Here is a 15,613-nt window from a genome sequence, read left to right on the forward strand (position 1 = left end):
TGAGAGCCAGGCCTGAGCCAGATTAAAGCACTCTAATGCCTCTTTGTATTGTACATACTGTAGATTAAGGACCACTTTTTATAGTTAATTTGGTTCTCTGTTAAAGTGGGAATCTCTATTTTTCAAACCATTGGCTCATACATACAATAGTTTCCCTAACTATCACTCTGATAGATTTTTTTAAAAATACAGAAAGAAGCAGTATAAGACATTTGCAGAAATGAAGAATTCTACATGCAGGATTTTTACTAATTTTTCAAAATGTTATTAAAACGGGCACAATAAAAATGCCTGGTTCATAAACATGAATGTGGGGTCATTAATTATGGTTTCTGACAAGATAAAATGCATAATTAATAACATTAAGTTCTATTTTATTAGTAAAAAGTTGTAGAACACTGTAAATTTCCCAGCAGAGAGTATATCAAGGATATTATTCAACACAGTTGTTGGTCAGTTGCAGAACTAATGTACTGTTCATCTGGCTTCAATATTTCTAGCAAACGTTTATTAAAATTATGTTAATTCTATCAACAGATTTTAGAATGATATTTTCTACATTCATGTTTTCTTGCCTTTGATTTGCCACACAGTATGAAACAAGTTATTCTTATGATAAAATTGCTGAAAGTCTGTATGTACAGAAGATACTTAAAACAAGGGGATAAAAGATTGAGATTTCAATTTTTCTCAATTTCCTGATTGTCTCTGTGCTTGCAAGTCAAATCAACTGACATACAGTAGACCTGGACCTGAGTCGAGCTTTCCTTAAACAGGCAGTGTTGCATCTCATCTCTTCCTACCCTTCCTTAGACGAGTTACTTAAGACCTTGGTTTATTGTATTTGCAAAGGTAGTATTGCAGATACTGTATGTGTTACAACATTTTTTTTTGCAGAACTCAAAATATTCCCATAGCATACAATACTATTAGGTTTAACAGTTTTGGCATTATTTTAAATAGTTTGGTCTAAATAGTTTGTCCTAGACATTTGGTTTCTTTTTTCATAAGAAAACACCCAATTTTGTTTCATAATAAAGTTTATTCTATATTACAAATAGTATTTTTGTTCTTGACTGCAAAATAGGAATGCATTATATTTACATACACAGGTATACAATTAATTGTAACAAAGTTAGAGAAGCTTGCCTTTTCCAAGTTTCATTTTCCCCCAAACAGCATATTTAATTTTTTCATCAAATATCATAATATTAAAAGTCTTTTCTAACATTTCTTTGACACCTGCAATAACACTGAGCTCTAAGGACATATTCTTACAAAATGTTTAAGGTGGAATCTTTATCAGGCAGTTTTGAAAGGTTTCACATCCTCTGAACAACATTCATTGTAGATAAGCATGAAACAATTACATTTTCCTGCAAGAGTATTACAACACTGAACACCACATTTTAATAGATCTTAATGGCAAAAACCAAATAACACTGGGTGTTTATCTTAGTACTAAGTGACAAGTAATGAGAACAAAACACTTAACAAGCAAAAGCCAGAAACCTAAACCAAGAGCAATGTTGGAACAAAAGAAACAACATAAAACACATGATAACACAAACTCAAACCCAATACAGAATCTCACTCTGTAAATTAAGCCCCCAGAACCAATACAGATTCCTCAGAGGGACCTGAAGAGCCTAATGGAGGTTCCTAAGGGAAGCAAACAGACTACAGGAGCTTTTTTTCCTTCATTCAAGCTTGCACCAATATGCTATTTGCACAATTTATTTTAAAAAGAAAAATCACTGTGTTAAATGAGTGTAAAGCCATTTGGTAAATTGATAAACACTAAAATGTGCTTGCGATAAGAGTTTAAAGTGTGGATGTTTTCCAAGATTTTTCTTTTCCAATAAATACAGCAAATTGCAATCAGGTGCAAATTCCTTGATAAGACTTATCAAAATCTTTCTTTGGAAAATGTACTGCAACTTACATTTTAGTAATTTTTTGTTGACAGAACTAATATTCACTTCTTCAACAGAAAACAAAATAGAACAAAACCTCTGCATAGAAAAAAATATATATCCTAAAGAGCTATGCAGGATTTATTAAGCCACATTAAATTTAAAACTGTTTTTTTTTGCTTCTTATTCACATAAAATGAGTGCCAGGCTTTCATAGGCTCACTGCAGAAAAGCTCATTGTATGCCCATATAGCTCATAATCTAGAATCGTGGCCTAAGGACACTGCCATACATCAGTAGCAGTAAATGACAGTAGTAATTAAGTTTTATATTGTATTAAAAGGCACATTTATCCTTTCTGTGGATATTTGCCATCAGCCTGGTTTTTGTGGCGTAGTCCACTTGTAATCTCAATGGAGAAACTTACATCAACCATTTATAGAAGCTGTCTACTCATAGAAAGACAGTCTACCAAACTGTAAAGACATTAAATCTCTGTGAGGTTAATAAATGATATATGATAATCATAATACATTATATTGAAGACAATTGAAAAGAACAGTATGGGAGAATCCAACTCCAGTTTTTAGAATTAGCTTTTAGCATATTAGATAAATATTTTGATTGCAAGGCAGTTCCATTTCATAACATCCAGTCAACATGCAGGGTATATATTTTTTTTTAAGGTACCACTTACATTAGCGTCTAATATTTTATAAAACATGGAATGGTCACATGGATAACTGGATAAAGGTTCCACCTTAACAGAGTAATATAATAACATGACAAACCACTCTGTTTGATGCTTCCAAGCAAATTAAAAAAAAAACACATCCACGTCATTGCAAGGCTTTTTTTCTTTTTCTTTTTTTTTAAATTGTAGTACATGCGCTTAAAAAGCCAAAAGATCCAAGGTGGATCTACTGAGGCATCCACACATTCACATCACAAGTCTGGCACGTTTCAAGGCAAAAGAAAGCTTGAAGGTAAAAGAAAAGGAGGGCAGCTCTATTGTCATCTGACAATATTCGCATCCAAATGTTTGTATTGTTGCTCTTTTCAGTGTTAAAAACTCTGAGATCGATATCAACCTCAAAGAAAGCTGTACCTTCAAAGACGAGATTCACTTTCTTTCCAAATTCTCTGGTTTCTCCTCGGTTGTGCAAAATGGTAACTGGATTGGGCAAAAGATACAGTGTGCAAAAATGGAAAGGACAAAAATAAAAAGCCAGCTTGCCCGCAGATTATTTTACACACTGAGGCTGTAAATAAAATATCATTTTCTTGTTTCTTTTCAATGTGGCACTTTATTTTTCTTTTAAAATCAGACTCCTTTGGTTTTCTGCTGGCCAGCATTGTCCACTTGTTCCAGAGTCTCACTGAACATCCAGTGAAATAAAAGTCTACAACTCTTCACAACGAAGTTGGGATATCCAAAACTTGCTTGTACCAATTAGGCACAGAACTGTGCATTAAGTGGCAGTTTAGAAGTCCCCATTCTGCAGTCTGCAGCCTTCATATACAGTAAGTCAGTACATGTCAAAAAAGTACACTACACATCTCTTAGTTGTCAATTTCTTTTTTTTTCTCCAGGCATTTCAAAGAAAAAAGTCCTCGCCACATAATTTTGGACTTCTGTAGCACTACAGACGGTACATTCGACTGATGAGGGACATTATTCACAAACCTATGCAACACTTCATCAAAAAATGCAGTGGTGGCACATATGAAGAAACAAGCATTGTTACCATTATCAGCTCTACAGTAAATGAGTCAGGTTCAGCGCTTCATGCCTGATGATTTGCCTTTTCCAAACATTCATTTGCAGGTCTTGAATATTTTAAATAAAACATCTTCTTTTCGAAGTTATCCATTTTTGTTATCAGCACAATTCTAAATTTGGAAATTTAGGTTGCAGGATATATTAGACATCAGCTGAATTCTTTTTTTTGATCCTATCTGTTCTATTCAAATGCCTTTTCACCTTACAATGGTGAGGAAAAGTTTCGCCCACAATTAAAACATTTGTCCATTCAAATTACAGATACATTATTTGTCTTAAATTACTCTCTTCCGCTTCTTTTTGGGTCTAACAATACAAACGCTTTCTTTATTCCCTGTATGCTTAAATATAAATTATTCTGGCCTGTAAATCTCCCAAAAGATTCTTCGTTTGTTTACCTTTTTTATGACATTGCATATTGTCCTAAATGTGATGTGCCTCTGTTATAGAATTAATCTCCATTCTGTTGAAAAATCAAAGCAAACTGACACCAAATGTTGCTTCAGATATTTTTTTTATATCAGTAGTATATACAAGGCAACACTTTACCAGGGGATTAATTAAAATCCACTATTCCGACAAGCTCCTCTATCCCCATTCATTCTTCTGTAAGTAGAGCTAACATAGTGATACAATGCTTGAGCTACAAGGAACTCGCTGATGGTGAAAAGATGACAGGTCTTCATTCAGGCACGGCTCGGTTTCTGCTCTCCTAGCACACACCGGGGCAGTGGTTTTCAGCTGTCTATGCTCATCAAAGTGACCACTTGCTCGAGCTTGAAGGCCAGTCTCTGTTTCCTTGCAGCATCATCCTGTTCCAGTGCAGACACAATCTGTGAGAACAGAAACAAAAACAAAATTGTATTCTCTTGCGCAAGACGGTTGTGCCAAGAATAGATTGAACCTTGGAAAAAACGGGAAGCAACTAAAGGATTAACATTGTTTTTATTAAGCAAGTGGAAGCTGTGGTTTGTGGAGGTGAAATTCCCAGTTCTGTATAAACTATAGCTTTAGTAAAACACATGGGCTCGCAATGAGCCAGGGAATGGAGCTGACCTGATATGATCAAACTGCTTTATGCTATACATCATTTTCTGACCTGTAAGTTGTCAATCAAAGAAACCATTGATGACAAAAGGCTGTTCTGATTTGCTCATCTTTGTAGGTCTCCCAAATGTACCTTTTAAAATTCACTGTATCACCCCGTTTAAAGAAATGAATGGGCAACCTACAACATATTTTGTAATCTGTTAAAGGCCCAAGATTACACATTACTTTATAACTTTTACTATTAGGCATCCAGGACAATTTATAATACATATACTGTATGAAATTTACAGTTAGAGGTCATGTATGTACAAGTTGCAATAAACCAACAAAAGGAAAAACAAGGCCAGTACAACCTGGAAAAGCTATTCATGCACTGTACCTTTCACTTTACATACAAATACCCCCAAAATAAATGTGAATTCGGGATGGAGGTCCAGATTAAAGACTTCTTCAGAATAAAAATAAAAAGTATACACTATAAAACATCAGCATAAAGAAACTAATATGACACGATGGCTTCCAAATAATCAAATGCATTACATTTTTCATTAAGAAAAGTCTTTAACTGCAACTTCTGCTAGAATGCAGCAGGCATTTAATTGTATGACATTATACATCAAACAGCTTGAGAAATCCTTGAAAACCCCGTTATACCCACAAATCCAGGAGTGTTACAAATTACCATACATGCATGCTGATTTTTGTAGGCCATACTAAGGATGTCTTTAGTAGCGAAGCTGAAAGGCACGGAGGGAGAACTCCAGAGATGAAAACAGCAGCTATGCCCTTGGGAGACTATTGCAGTTTCACCTTTTTTTGCCATGTATGATTTCTTTTAATCTTTCCAGCCGAAAGCAATCTTAAGCAGGCTAGGAAGAGGTGCCGGAGAAAGGAGTACACATCAATAAAGCCAATCAGATTAAAGGAAGTCCGCCACAGTGGCTGCAGCTATTTCATCTCACTCTTTGTAATGGGATGTTTCTGAGCCGTGCATGGAGAAGGCTCGGGTGCTCTATGAATGAATAATAAGGAATTAAAATGTAGTAAAAAAAGATCGCTTTTCTTATAGCTGGATGACATTATTAATCCCTTTGTCTTTATATAGAGTAAAAAATGAGCCTGGTCACATTCCTCTAACTGTAAATTATAGTTAGAGAGAATGAGGGAAAATACAAGCATGACATATGCAACACAGATTTTCATCCCATCCCTAAGAGTATTTCCTCTAATGGCTGGTGGTTGACAAAATGAAGCAATATTTCAATTTACTGCTTTTCTGTTCTTTGCTCAGACAAAAACGCTCTGCTTTGTCCCTGTAAATGCTTTCCCATCTACAATTTCAATTTAGTCAAAAGATGGTACAGTGCATTATAAAGCGCTTTCAAAGCATTTAAATCATTTCAGTTTGGTTCGCCTCACAGGCAGGCTGGACAATCTGCACAAAAACAATATAAAACAATTTGATTTGGGTCAGTTTATCTGTAGTCTTCGAAATACAGAACTGGCTCTTCAAAGCAATCTTCAATTGCTTATTGCTCTTCCTTAGAAAGTGGCACCATAGAGCAGGGCTGAAGATGTAAAGCATTCAGAAGTAAATGAGTAGTGTGCCTTTAGAATATTTTGGAGAACCATTATACAGTATAACATCTATCAAAGTTAATACGCCAAGGGGTCATATGGACATTGGAGTTTGGTCTTCTGCCTATGTACAGTACTGAGCTGCCTCCATGAGTTAGAATTATTATACTGCATTATATTCCAAACCTGGGAGAACAAACTGACTTGCAGCATAATTTCTATATTAACATTAATGGAACAAGTAAAGGTTTATTCCATGCTGAAAAGAGAAGTAAAACACAACGGTTTGGCTGTGGAGCCTTCTTCGGGTGTTCACTTTAACGCTTTTTTTGTACTTACCTCCTCACTGTACTTTCCAACATATGAGTAAATCTCACTGAGTGAGCTCATTGTGTTGAATTCATTCATGTGCATGCGGGACTGCTCCGCTAGGTAGGCATTCATATCCTGATCGCTAATGGCAGGCATCTTACCGATGTCTGAGTAGTACCTGTTGAAAACACCATGAAAAACAACATTAGAAACCATGGCTAGAAAGAATTGCCCAATGAGATAAAGGCCTTGTTCATGCTAAAGAACTGACCTTGAAAATAGCATTTAAAATTGTTATAGTTACTCCAGCTCAGAGTGTCCACACTGCTAATAAATTTGTAATTTACTTGAGCTTACTGTGTCCAGACATGATTAGTTTCAGGTCCTAACAGAGCACTGCACAATGAAAAACTAATTTGCTGCTATCGCACCACACATTATATTGTTTGCAACCTGGAAACGTGTAACATATTGCTAAAAAGATGGAGTCTGTCTTTCAGAGTAGCATTCTAGAAATTACTTTGTTTTCTTTCTTTTGAGTTTCCAAACATCTCATGAATGTGTATTCAGCAGCATAAAAATAAAAGGCAATTTGCTCTATGAACTATACCCTTTCCATCCATTCATCCATTTTTCTAACCACTTCATACAATTCAGGACCACAGGGGAACTGGAGTTTATCTATGCAACCAATGGACACAAGGCAGGGTACACACTGGATGGGACATGGGTCCATCGCAGGGATCGCAGGGCACACTCAGACAGACATGCACGAATTCACACCACGTGAAATGTTCTCGGAATGCAATTAACCTACCAGTATGTCCTTTGGATTATGGGAGGAAACAAAAGCACCCAGAGGAAACCCACACAAGTATGGGGGGAACGTACAAAATCCACGCAGAATTGAACACAGGGCCACAGTGCTGCGAGTCAGCAATGCTGACCACTGTAACACTGTGCCATCCGTAATGGATATTAAATATGACCAAATATAATAATCACATTATTCATACTTTCTTTTACTAAAACTGAAAGCCACATAAAAAGCATGAATAAGACCTCACTTAAAAGAACTACTGTGTAATACAGGATAAGTTACAATAGATATTCGCAAGGAAGGTTACATCCTAATCTTGAACACTCCGATTTACCTACCTAAACACATCTTTCGTCCAGGACATCCTTTCAAGAATCTTTCTCACACATTGCGACAGACTCCCTTGCTGAATCCTTGCAATTGTGAAGGGTAGGGGGTTTTCAGCCTCAGAAAGGATGCCATTCCTTTAGCTACAGTAGGTAAGCTTTGCCAAAACATTTCCATATGCGTACTGTATATTTGTCTTTCACCTGCACTTTAAGGTACTGCACTGTTTGTACTATGTCCTGTCTTGGCTGTATTATCATGTCTATTGTCCACGTCTGTTTGTCACTTGTGCCTATTTTTTACCTTTACTATTACTGGGTACAGCTCAACGTGTAAGCCTTCCAATACACTTGTTGTATATGGCAAATAAAAAAAGGTTAAATCTTGAATCTCTCACATTCATTCGAACTGCTGAAAAATATTGTTTACAATTTGCTTAGAAAAAAAGATACTGCTCCTCTGAAATCAATCCAGGAAAGAGTGACTAGATACAGTGCATTCTCAGGTTTAGAGTAATGTCCTACAATGACAGGCTAGACAAACTGAACTTATATTTTTGGTACTGAGAGAGATGTCTACAAGGGGATCTGATAGAAGTATTCAAAGTCATCAAAGGCACCGACAAAGTCCATCAAATGCACTTCTTCAGAATAACTGAAAAATGAACCGGAGGACAGTCCAAGTGCCGGAATCTTGGTATAATTTTTAATCTGTTGCTTGCTTTCTATTGTACTGCACCAAGACTATTGAATAACCTCTTCTACATTCGATTTTGAACATCAGTCAGCTCCCTTTATACACCAGCTTTTAATTCCAGTTAATTTACAGTTTTAATATATGTATACCTTGAGACACAATGTCAAATAAAAAAATATTATTACAAGCAGAAACTCGGGAGAAGTGCATTAAAAGCTGAGAAGAATTTTAATTGCCTGAGAGGCAGTTTTTTACACAAAGGTTATGTGAGTCTGGAATAAGCTACCCAGCCATGTTGTCAAAGCTCATATCCTTCTTTTTTTCAAGTAACCAAATGCAGGAGTGCATTTGTTCTTTATGTTCTTTAGTCATACTGTCACTACAGAATGTGACATTGTAACTAAAACTGCACCTTTTAAAACCTGGCAATACTGAGATACACTCTCATTAATTTGACTAAAAATGTATAAGAAACTGGAATGAATAATATCATTGTTTGATTTAAAGGTACACAATTTAAAACGATACAGGATAATGGAGAGAAAAGAATGTGTTTTATAGTGACACTGCTCTTTGACATCAGTATTCCAAAATCCTTAAAAGCTTCCAGATGTTATATTGTAGCATATAGAAAGTGCAGGCTTAGAACAAACAGCTCCTCCATTACTTTTTAGTTTATGATGATATGGAGTATACTGTAGTTTTGATTAAAATATAAAACAAAAAGATTAGGATCCTACCTGAGTATACAGTACCTGCTGAGGTTATCTAGATTCTAGAACACAGTTATTGAGTGCAGTACTGAAAGCTCTACTAGGCTTAATATGAACTGTAAAGTTATCATTTCAAAGGGTACAATCATGGGATATAAGGATGAACATACAAAATAACCATAATTGTGTCTTTTTCATAATGTTAACTATCACATTTAATTATAAAGTGATACATGAATAGTTTTGGATCTGAAAATGAGGTTGGAAAGTCTACAGTAAAACAAAGTTAAATTACTTTTTAATTTGAATTTGAAAGGAAATTATTTGAAAACAAAATACTGTAAATCTTTTCCTGTTATTCCAACAACTCACAAATTGATCACTTTTTAAAGCAGATTTGTTGCATATATTATAATTTATCAATAGCTTTGAATTATCCAATAGCTTTGGATAATTCACACAATAATTTTCAATATCTAAAAGAGGTTTACCTCCCAATTGAATATTTTTTTGACCTAGCTGTCAGCTGGAAATAACAAGCCAGGTAGCTGATGGATTTTTGTTTGCCACAGGCCTCTAGCTCCTGGCCAGTCCATACCTGCCAACTGAGGACTGAGACTGCTGGACTGCATTTGTAACATGGCAAGCATAGTAATGGTTTAGTTCTGGGTACTGTTTATTGGCATGCAAACATTTCAGAAAGTAATACTGATGCTCACAAATGTAAAACCGACTCATTACTTGAAACAGCCTGGGCTGAAAAATAGGCTTTCATTAATTTGGTCTTCCTATTCTCTTCAGTATTGTGAACAAAGGATTGACTTTGTAGTCTGCTAATTTTCCACAGACAAGCTTTATTGTTAAGCCTGGAATATCTATACAAATAAGGATCTGTGAAACAACCACTTCTGTTTTTTTGTTTCTTTAAAATGACATAAAATTATTGTTTGTAGTAATGCCATAAAATTCATATCCATTCATCACTACTGGGTATTCCAGGAAAAATACAGTTCTTGAAAATAAAGGCCAATAACATAATTACTGTACATCCTGGAGGCCCCATCCCACTCCTTCTCATCGGGTTTTCATTTTTGCCATTGTTACCGGCACTTTCCTCATTCAAGTGACAAACAACTTCCTGCTACCCGTAAATCGACTCCTCTGGTTCCAGAATGTAAATGCAACACATTAGAGAGCCGCGATGGCTCTTAATGGGCTTTTGCCCTTGTAAAGTACTTTAAATAGAGCTCCTCACTATAAAGGACACCTGTCTGGCTTCTCTGCTGTACCCCCCCTCCCCTACTCTTGTATAAGGTCTTAACTGCTTCAAAATAAAGAGGGCTGGAGGAAGACAATCAGTCACTGTCAACTGCAGCTGTGCACCCCTGTCAACTTGTTAATTAAACTCAATCATTTACATTTTTAATTCCTTCAACCTGACATCTTCTGGACATAAAAATTTGACTTGATAATAGTCTATTATACAATTAGGAACAAAAGCTTGCCAAGCCAGGGTAAGTGACAGGTGTCCAATGACTCACCGCCAGGGCACAACACACCTGCTGATGGGGAGCACTTAGAAAGCCACTAGGAGCTGAGGTAATTTTTCATTCAGAACAAAAGCTAGGCAGGGGTACTTTGTTCGGGTTGTTTCCACTTAGTGAACAGAGCTCTGCGTTTGTTTTCTGAAAGACCGATCCATATTTAAGGGTTAGATGGTACAGTGCAAAATTGTCAGGCTAAGCTGACATGGCTTGTGTTACATGACACTTTTCAGATGTTCATAAGCGGTGCAAAAAAAACCCCACTGTCAATTCTACGTAAGTGTTCATAGGGATGTGCTGGATTCTGCCATGGTGTCTTATTCTTTGACAGCCTCAGGTAAATTCTGCAGGGGGCCTCTCTTACTTGTTTAATCGCCTCACTAAACAATTGAAAGGAAAATATTAAATAAAACCCAAGGTAAAAAGTTTGAAATTTCTCCAGGACCCTTGCGTTTAATGGGAAGAAAATCTGAAATAAAAGAAGGTAATGCTTCCACGTCAAGTTTAGATAAGTGACAGTCAAGGATAGGCACAGTGCTACTAAATCACAAAGCTGCAAAGTTATTACTCTGTGGAAATTGTCAAACCATGACTCCTATACTCATCAGTATAGGTTGAGTGAAGTTTATATTCAGTATTTCAAGTCATGTTAAAGCAGCCTTATGAATCCAACAGTGAAGGAAAGTTTTCTTCTAAATATGAGCAACAGCATGGACTTCACTGGAGGTGAAGCAAAGCCATCAGCAACATTTCATGTGACTGTCCACCAGGAAATGTCATCTTGAAGCCTACTGGGAACTTTCACACCCCAGTTCAGCTTGTCAAAAGACTCTCACAATACTAGGTAAAGCAGATCAAGGAGTTTTATATTTCATTTGGTCTGCTTTGTTTATTATCATTCACTGTTTAATTTGCTTTTTAATGGTAATAACAACAATGGTGGTAAATTGTCAAGCAGTATTAAATGGCTCTGCCAGAGATTCTGAATTAGTTCAGTAAAGCTGCAGGCAAGTCTTTACTTCTGTGTTGACAGCAATTCATCTTCTGTTATACAGTCAAGAAAATCAGTTTGTCAACAGGAAAAGTATTGCATGTGAACAATTTTTGTCAAATGTGACATTGCAAATATTTTAATCAGACACTCTGAAGCTTAAATCTAGGCCCTAAGGGTTCTGCTCTCCAAGATGGTATGTTTCCAGTGAAATACAGTATATTATTTTCAATTTCCTATACTGATAATGCATGCAAATATTTGTAACATTTTATACATTAGCACAAAATAACTATCATTCTACTTTTTCCATGGTAGTAAATCTAACTGGTAAACTTTGACAATACATGCTTCCCAGTGATGGAGAAAAAAACATGTAAATTGGAATGTGGTATTGAGGGTTGTGATAATTTACTGTACATGGTGTTCAAGAAAGAACAGGAGATATATTTGAAAAAATGTCTTCCACATTCGTATTTTTTAAGGTACATGTTATACTAAAAGATTACTTTATTGGCTATATACAATCTCTTGAGAAAATTTCAAGTTTCATCAATTTCTCAGAGCACAGGGTCAGCCATTTATACGGCGTCCTTGGAGCAGTTGGGGTTAAGGGCCTTGCTCAGGGGCCCAACGGAGTAGGATTCTTCCACCGGCCATGGGATACAAACCAGTAACTTTCCAGCCACAGGCGCAGATCCTTAGCCACAGAGCTACCGCACCGCCCATAAGTGACCTTTAAAAAACTGAAAGGCAGACTACCTAAAATCTGAACACAATACTTGATGGAATTTGTTTGTCAGACACTTACACTTGCTTCTACATTTTGAATGCATCAAACTCGAAAACTTGTGATTGGTGGGTGGGCTAAAGTTTTAGTCTAGTCAAGGCCTAGACGGTACATTTAAACAAACACACACAGCAATTTTTATTAGTATATACAGTATTTTCTTTAGCTTTTCTTCATATCCTAACATTTTTCTTATGAAAACAGAGAACTAGGAAAGACTATAACTACTGCAAGTAGTTAAGACTATAAAAGGGACTTTTATCTGTTTTTAAACAGAAAAGTGCAGTTTTATCCTTTGCCTAAGAATAGTATACAGTAAATAACATTTTATAGTAAAAATACTTTGCAAAATTTAGTTCACTACTGAATTATCATTTATTGCTTTCCAAAATTAATTTAAGAAGTGTTTCAAATGCCTAAGCTATGTGGTTAAACCATTTTTACTTAAAATTACTATTTAACTTCATATGTAGTTCGTTCCTTATAAAATACTGTCCCCAAAAGGCAGTTACATATTTTGTCAAAATGTTAAAAACTGATAAAAGAGAAGATAAATTATGAGAAGTTAAACTGTAACAGTATAAATTATACTTAAAATAATAGTATACTACCTGAACCCCTGAAGGCCTACTGTATAGCTGTCTGTCTGAATAAACATGTTTGTCACAGAGTGACAAAGTAGACAGAGGCATGTTCCTTTAAACCCTCAGTTTCCAAAGTACCCCAAGACAACTTGATAGGAAAAAGTTGCCAACTGTTTTCGCAAGAAAATAGGAAAGGTCGATGGATGATGTTTTTCTTTTTCATTTTTTTAGATCAGACTCCTGTTGTTTCAGCAGTATGGTTGAATACTATTATACTGACTTTCAAGCTAACATTTTCAGCACATTTGCAAAGAGGAAAATAATTGATGCTCTGTTAGCAAGGCATGAAAGTGTAATTTCATTTTGCTTATCATTAGCTAAGATCCTTTTTCAGTTATTTATGGAAAAAAATGTTTGAAAGAACCAGTGCATTAAGAGAAGAGAGGTGCTCCTTAGAAAGCTATATTGATGCCTTACGAATGTTGCTGTTGTTGTAATTTTACAATTACATGACTTCCCCTAGGATATATAAATCATGATGCTTGTTTGTTATATCTGCTGCTGATGAGGTTCAGATAAAGTCAGGGACAAAAGATCATCCATTCCAAACTTTGCCATAGCCATTAACTCTCAGTCCTTCCTCCTTTTAAGACTTATATTTAAAATATCCTTCAATTCCTGTCTTTAAATAATTGTTTCATATGACTTTTTGTATGAGGAAAACTAAACCACAAAACACATGCAAATTGGCAACAACATTTAATACAGCACATCTGGCTGTTCTTGAAATCAAGGTTTGAAAAGCACAGTGAGTTTCTAACTAAAATGTGTACCATGCTGTTACTGTGTACAGTTATACAAAAACACATCGCATATGTTTCTGAATTCCATAAAGGGTTCTACAGAAGTCCACGGTGTTCACAGCGACACACAATAGTTTTTACAACAGTAAAGTCAGTTGGAGCATATGTTATGTCAGCTTCATTTCACCACATGTCATATCTGTCATAAGGACCTGAAGAGTGAGGCAGCAGGCAGACAGAGGTGGAAATTGTGTGGCACTGCAGACATCAAGTGTGAGAACCTGAGAATGCATGACAGTTTAATTTACTGAGACTCAGCTCTGTGAACCAGGCATATCTGTATGGCTAGAAGCACTTACACCATTCATTTCAACATGTCTTGCAGGCACTAACAGTACATGGATTCTATTCAAGACTGTCTCACTAATAACGCAAATTGTAAAATTTTTCTTTATTTTATAAACTCAGTAAATCTTCATTCTTCTTTGCAATTGACAAGGCATAGAAAATTGCAGGTTGTGACAACGTGAAGCACGGCAAGCCATTTTCAGACAAAAGTTTCACCGCTGATCTCTTTCATCATTATTGTACTCAAAGTGAACTACAGTAAGATTTTTTTTGCTGGATTTAAAAGACTGCAGGCAAGGTCATTTGTGTTCATTTTACTCCAAAGGTCTTTTAAGCTTTACTGTGTAATTACTAAGACATGAATGAAAGCAGACTGAAGCACAAAATGAGAAAAATATGCTTTATCTTCAGGAACAAAAGTTCATAGAAATTTTATGCAGCTCTGAGGAAAAACAAACACAAGAAAAATGAGCTCTGGATGCTTATTTTCCTATATTAAGCCTTGTGTTGGGTTTTGTAGTGATTATTTCTTAGCCACATCGATATCTACTTACTTATAATAAGCTCCGTTATTATAAGATGAGTCATTACATTTTAGTCTGATTTTAAGGAGGTACTGCAGGTGTTCCAATCTTCTCCAGTTTACTTCCCAGTGTAAGGTGAAGCAAACATATCACGGTTCCTTAACTACATCTTGTGACTACTGCATATTAATGAAGGAACACTGCTATACAACAACCATCTTTTTATAAAAAGAAGAAGCAAAAGTTCAGTTTTTTCATATCGGATTTGAATGGTATCAACTAAGTGTCTAATATAGCTGCCAGAAGCAGTCAATATTGACGACTCTTAATGCAAAATGACATAAACAATTCAGCTTGGAATGTCAGGTCAATGCATGAAATTAGGAAGAACTGCATTAAGCAGTATTCGTAAAGTCCAATTATTAACCCCTTGGGGCAAACAATTCTGAACAGCCAGAAAATATATTAGTATTTGTTATAGACCCTGTAACATCACTGAACAGTTGGGGAATTTTCCAACGTAAACATTGTGACAGAACAGTTTGTAATTGTAATTAACTTGTAATCCATAAAGCAAATGAATAACAATGAATCTTGGTTTGAAGCATAGTGCTCAATCAGTGCTTCAAGCGGATGGCAATACTGGATCAACACTATGGAAGCCCTTAAAACAAATTTATTTGATTTACTTTATCATCATTATTCATTCTCGTCTATAAATATGACAAAAATATGTATTTATTCACTATAGGAAATTCTGCAATCTCATACACTGACAGCAAATAAATATTTTTTTAACCTTTCCACAAACCAAATCATTTTTTATTCAGTACT

General features: G+C 35.7%; 1 protein-coding gene across 2 annotated transcripts in view; it reads right to left on the minus strand.

Annotated features, from left to right (window-relative positions):
• Positions 1-1,022: 1,022 nt before the first annotated feature.
• Positions 1,023-15,613, minus strand: part of plxna4 (plexin A4) — a 345,804-nt gene continuing 331,213 nt past the window's right edge. For both annotated transcript variants that reach the window (XM_088645402.1, XM_088645401.1), the window contains 2 exons: positions 6,667-6,817; positions 1,023-4,532 (listed from right to left, as the gene is read on the minus strand). In XM_088645402.1, coding sequence (XP_088501528.1) covers positions 4,437-4,532; positions 6,667-6,817 — 247 coding nt within the window. In that variant the 3' untranslated portion in view covers positions 1,023-4,436. The remainder of the gene's footprint in view (positions 4,533-6,666; positions 6,818-15,613) is intronic.

The sequence above is a fragment of the Lepisosteus platostomus genome, chromosome 9, assembly GCF_059453375.1.
Source record: "Lepisosteus platostomus isolate fLepPlt1 chromosome 9, fLepPlt1.hap1, whole genome shotgun sequence".
Classification (NCBI taxonomy): Eukaryota; Metazoa; Chordata; class Actinopteri; order Semionotiformes; family Lepisosteidae; genus Lepisosteus; species Lepisosteus platostomus.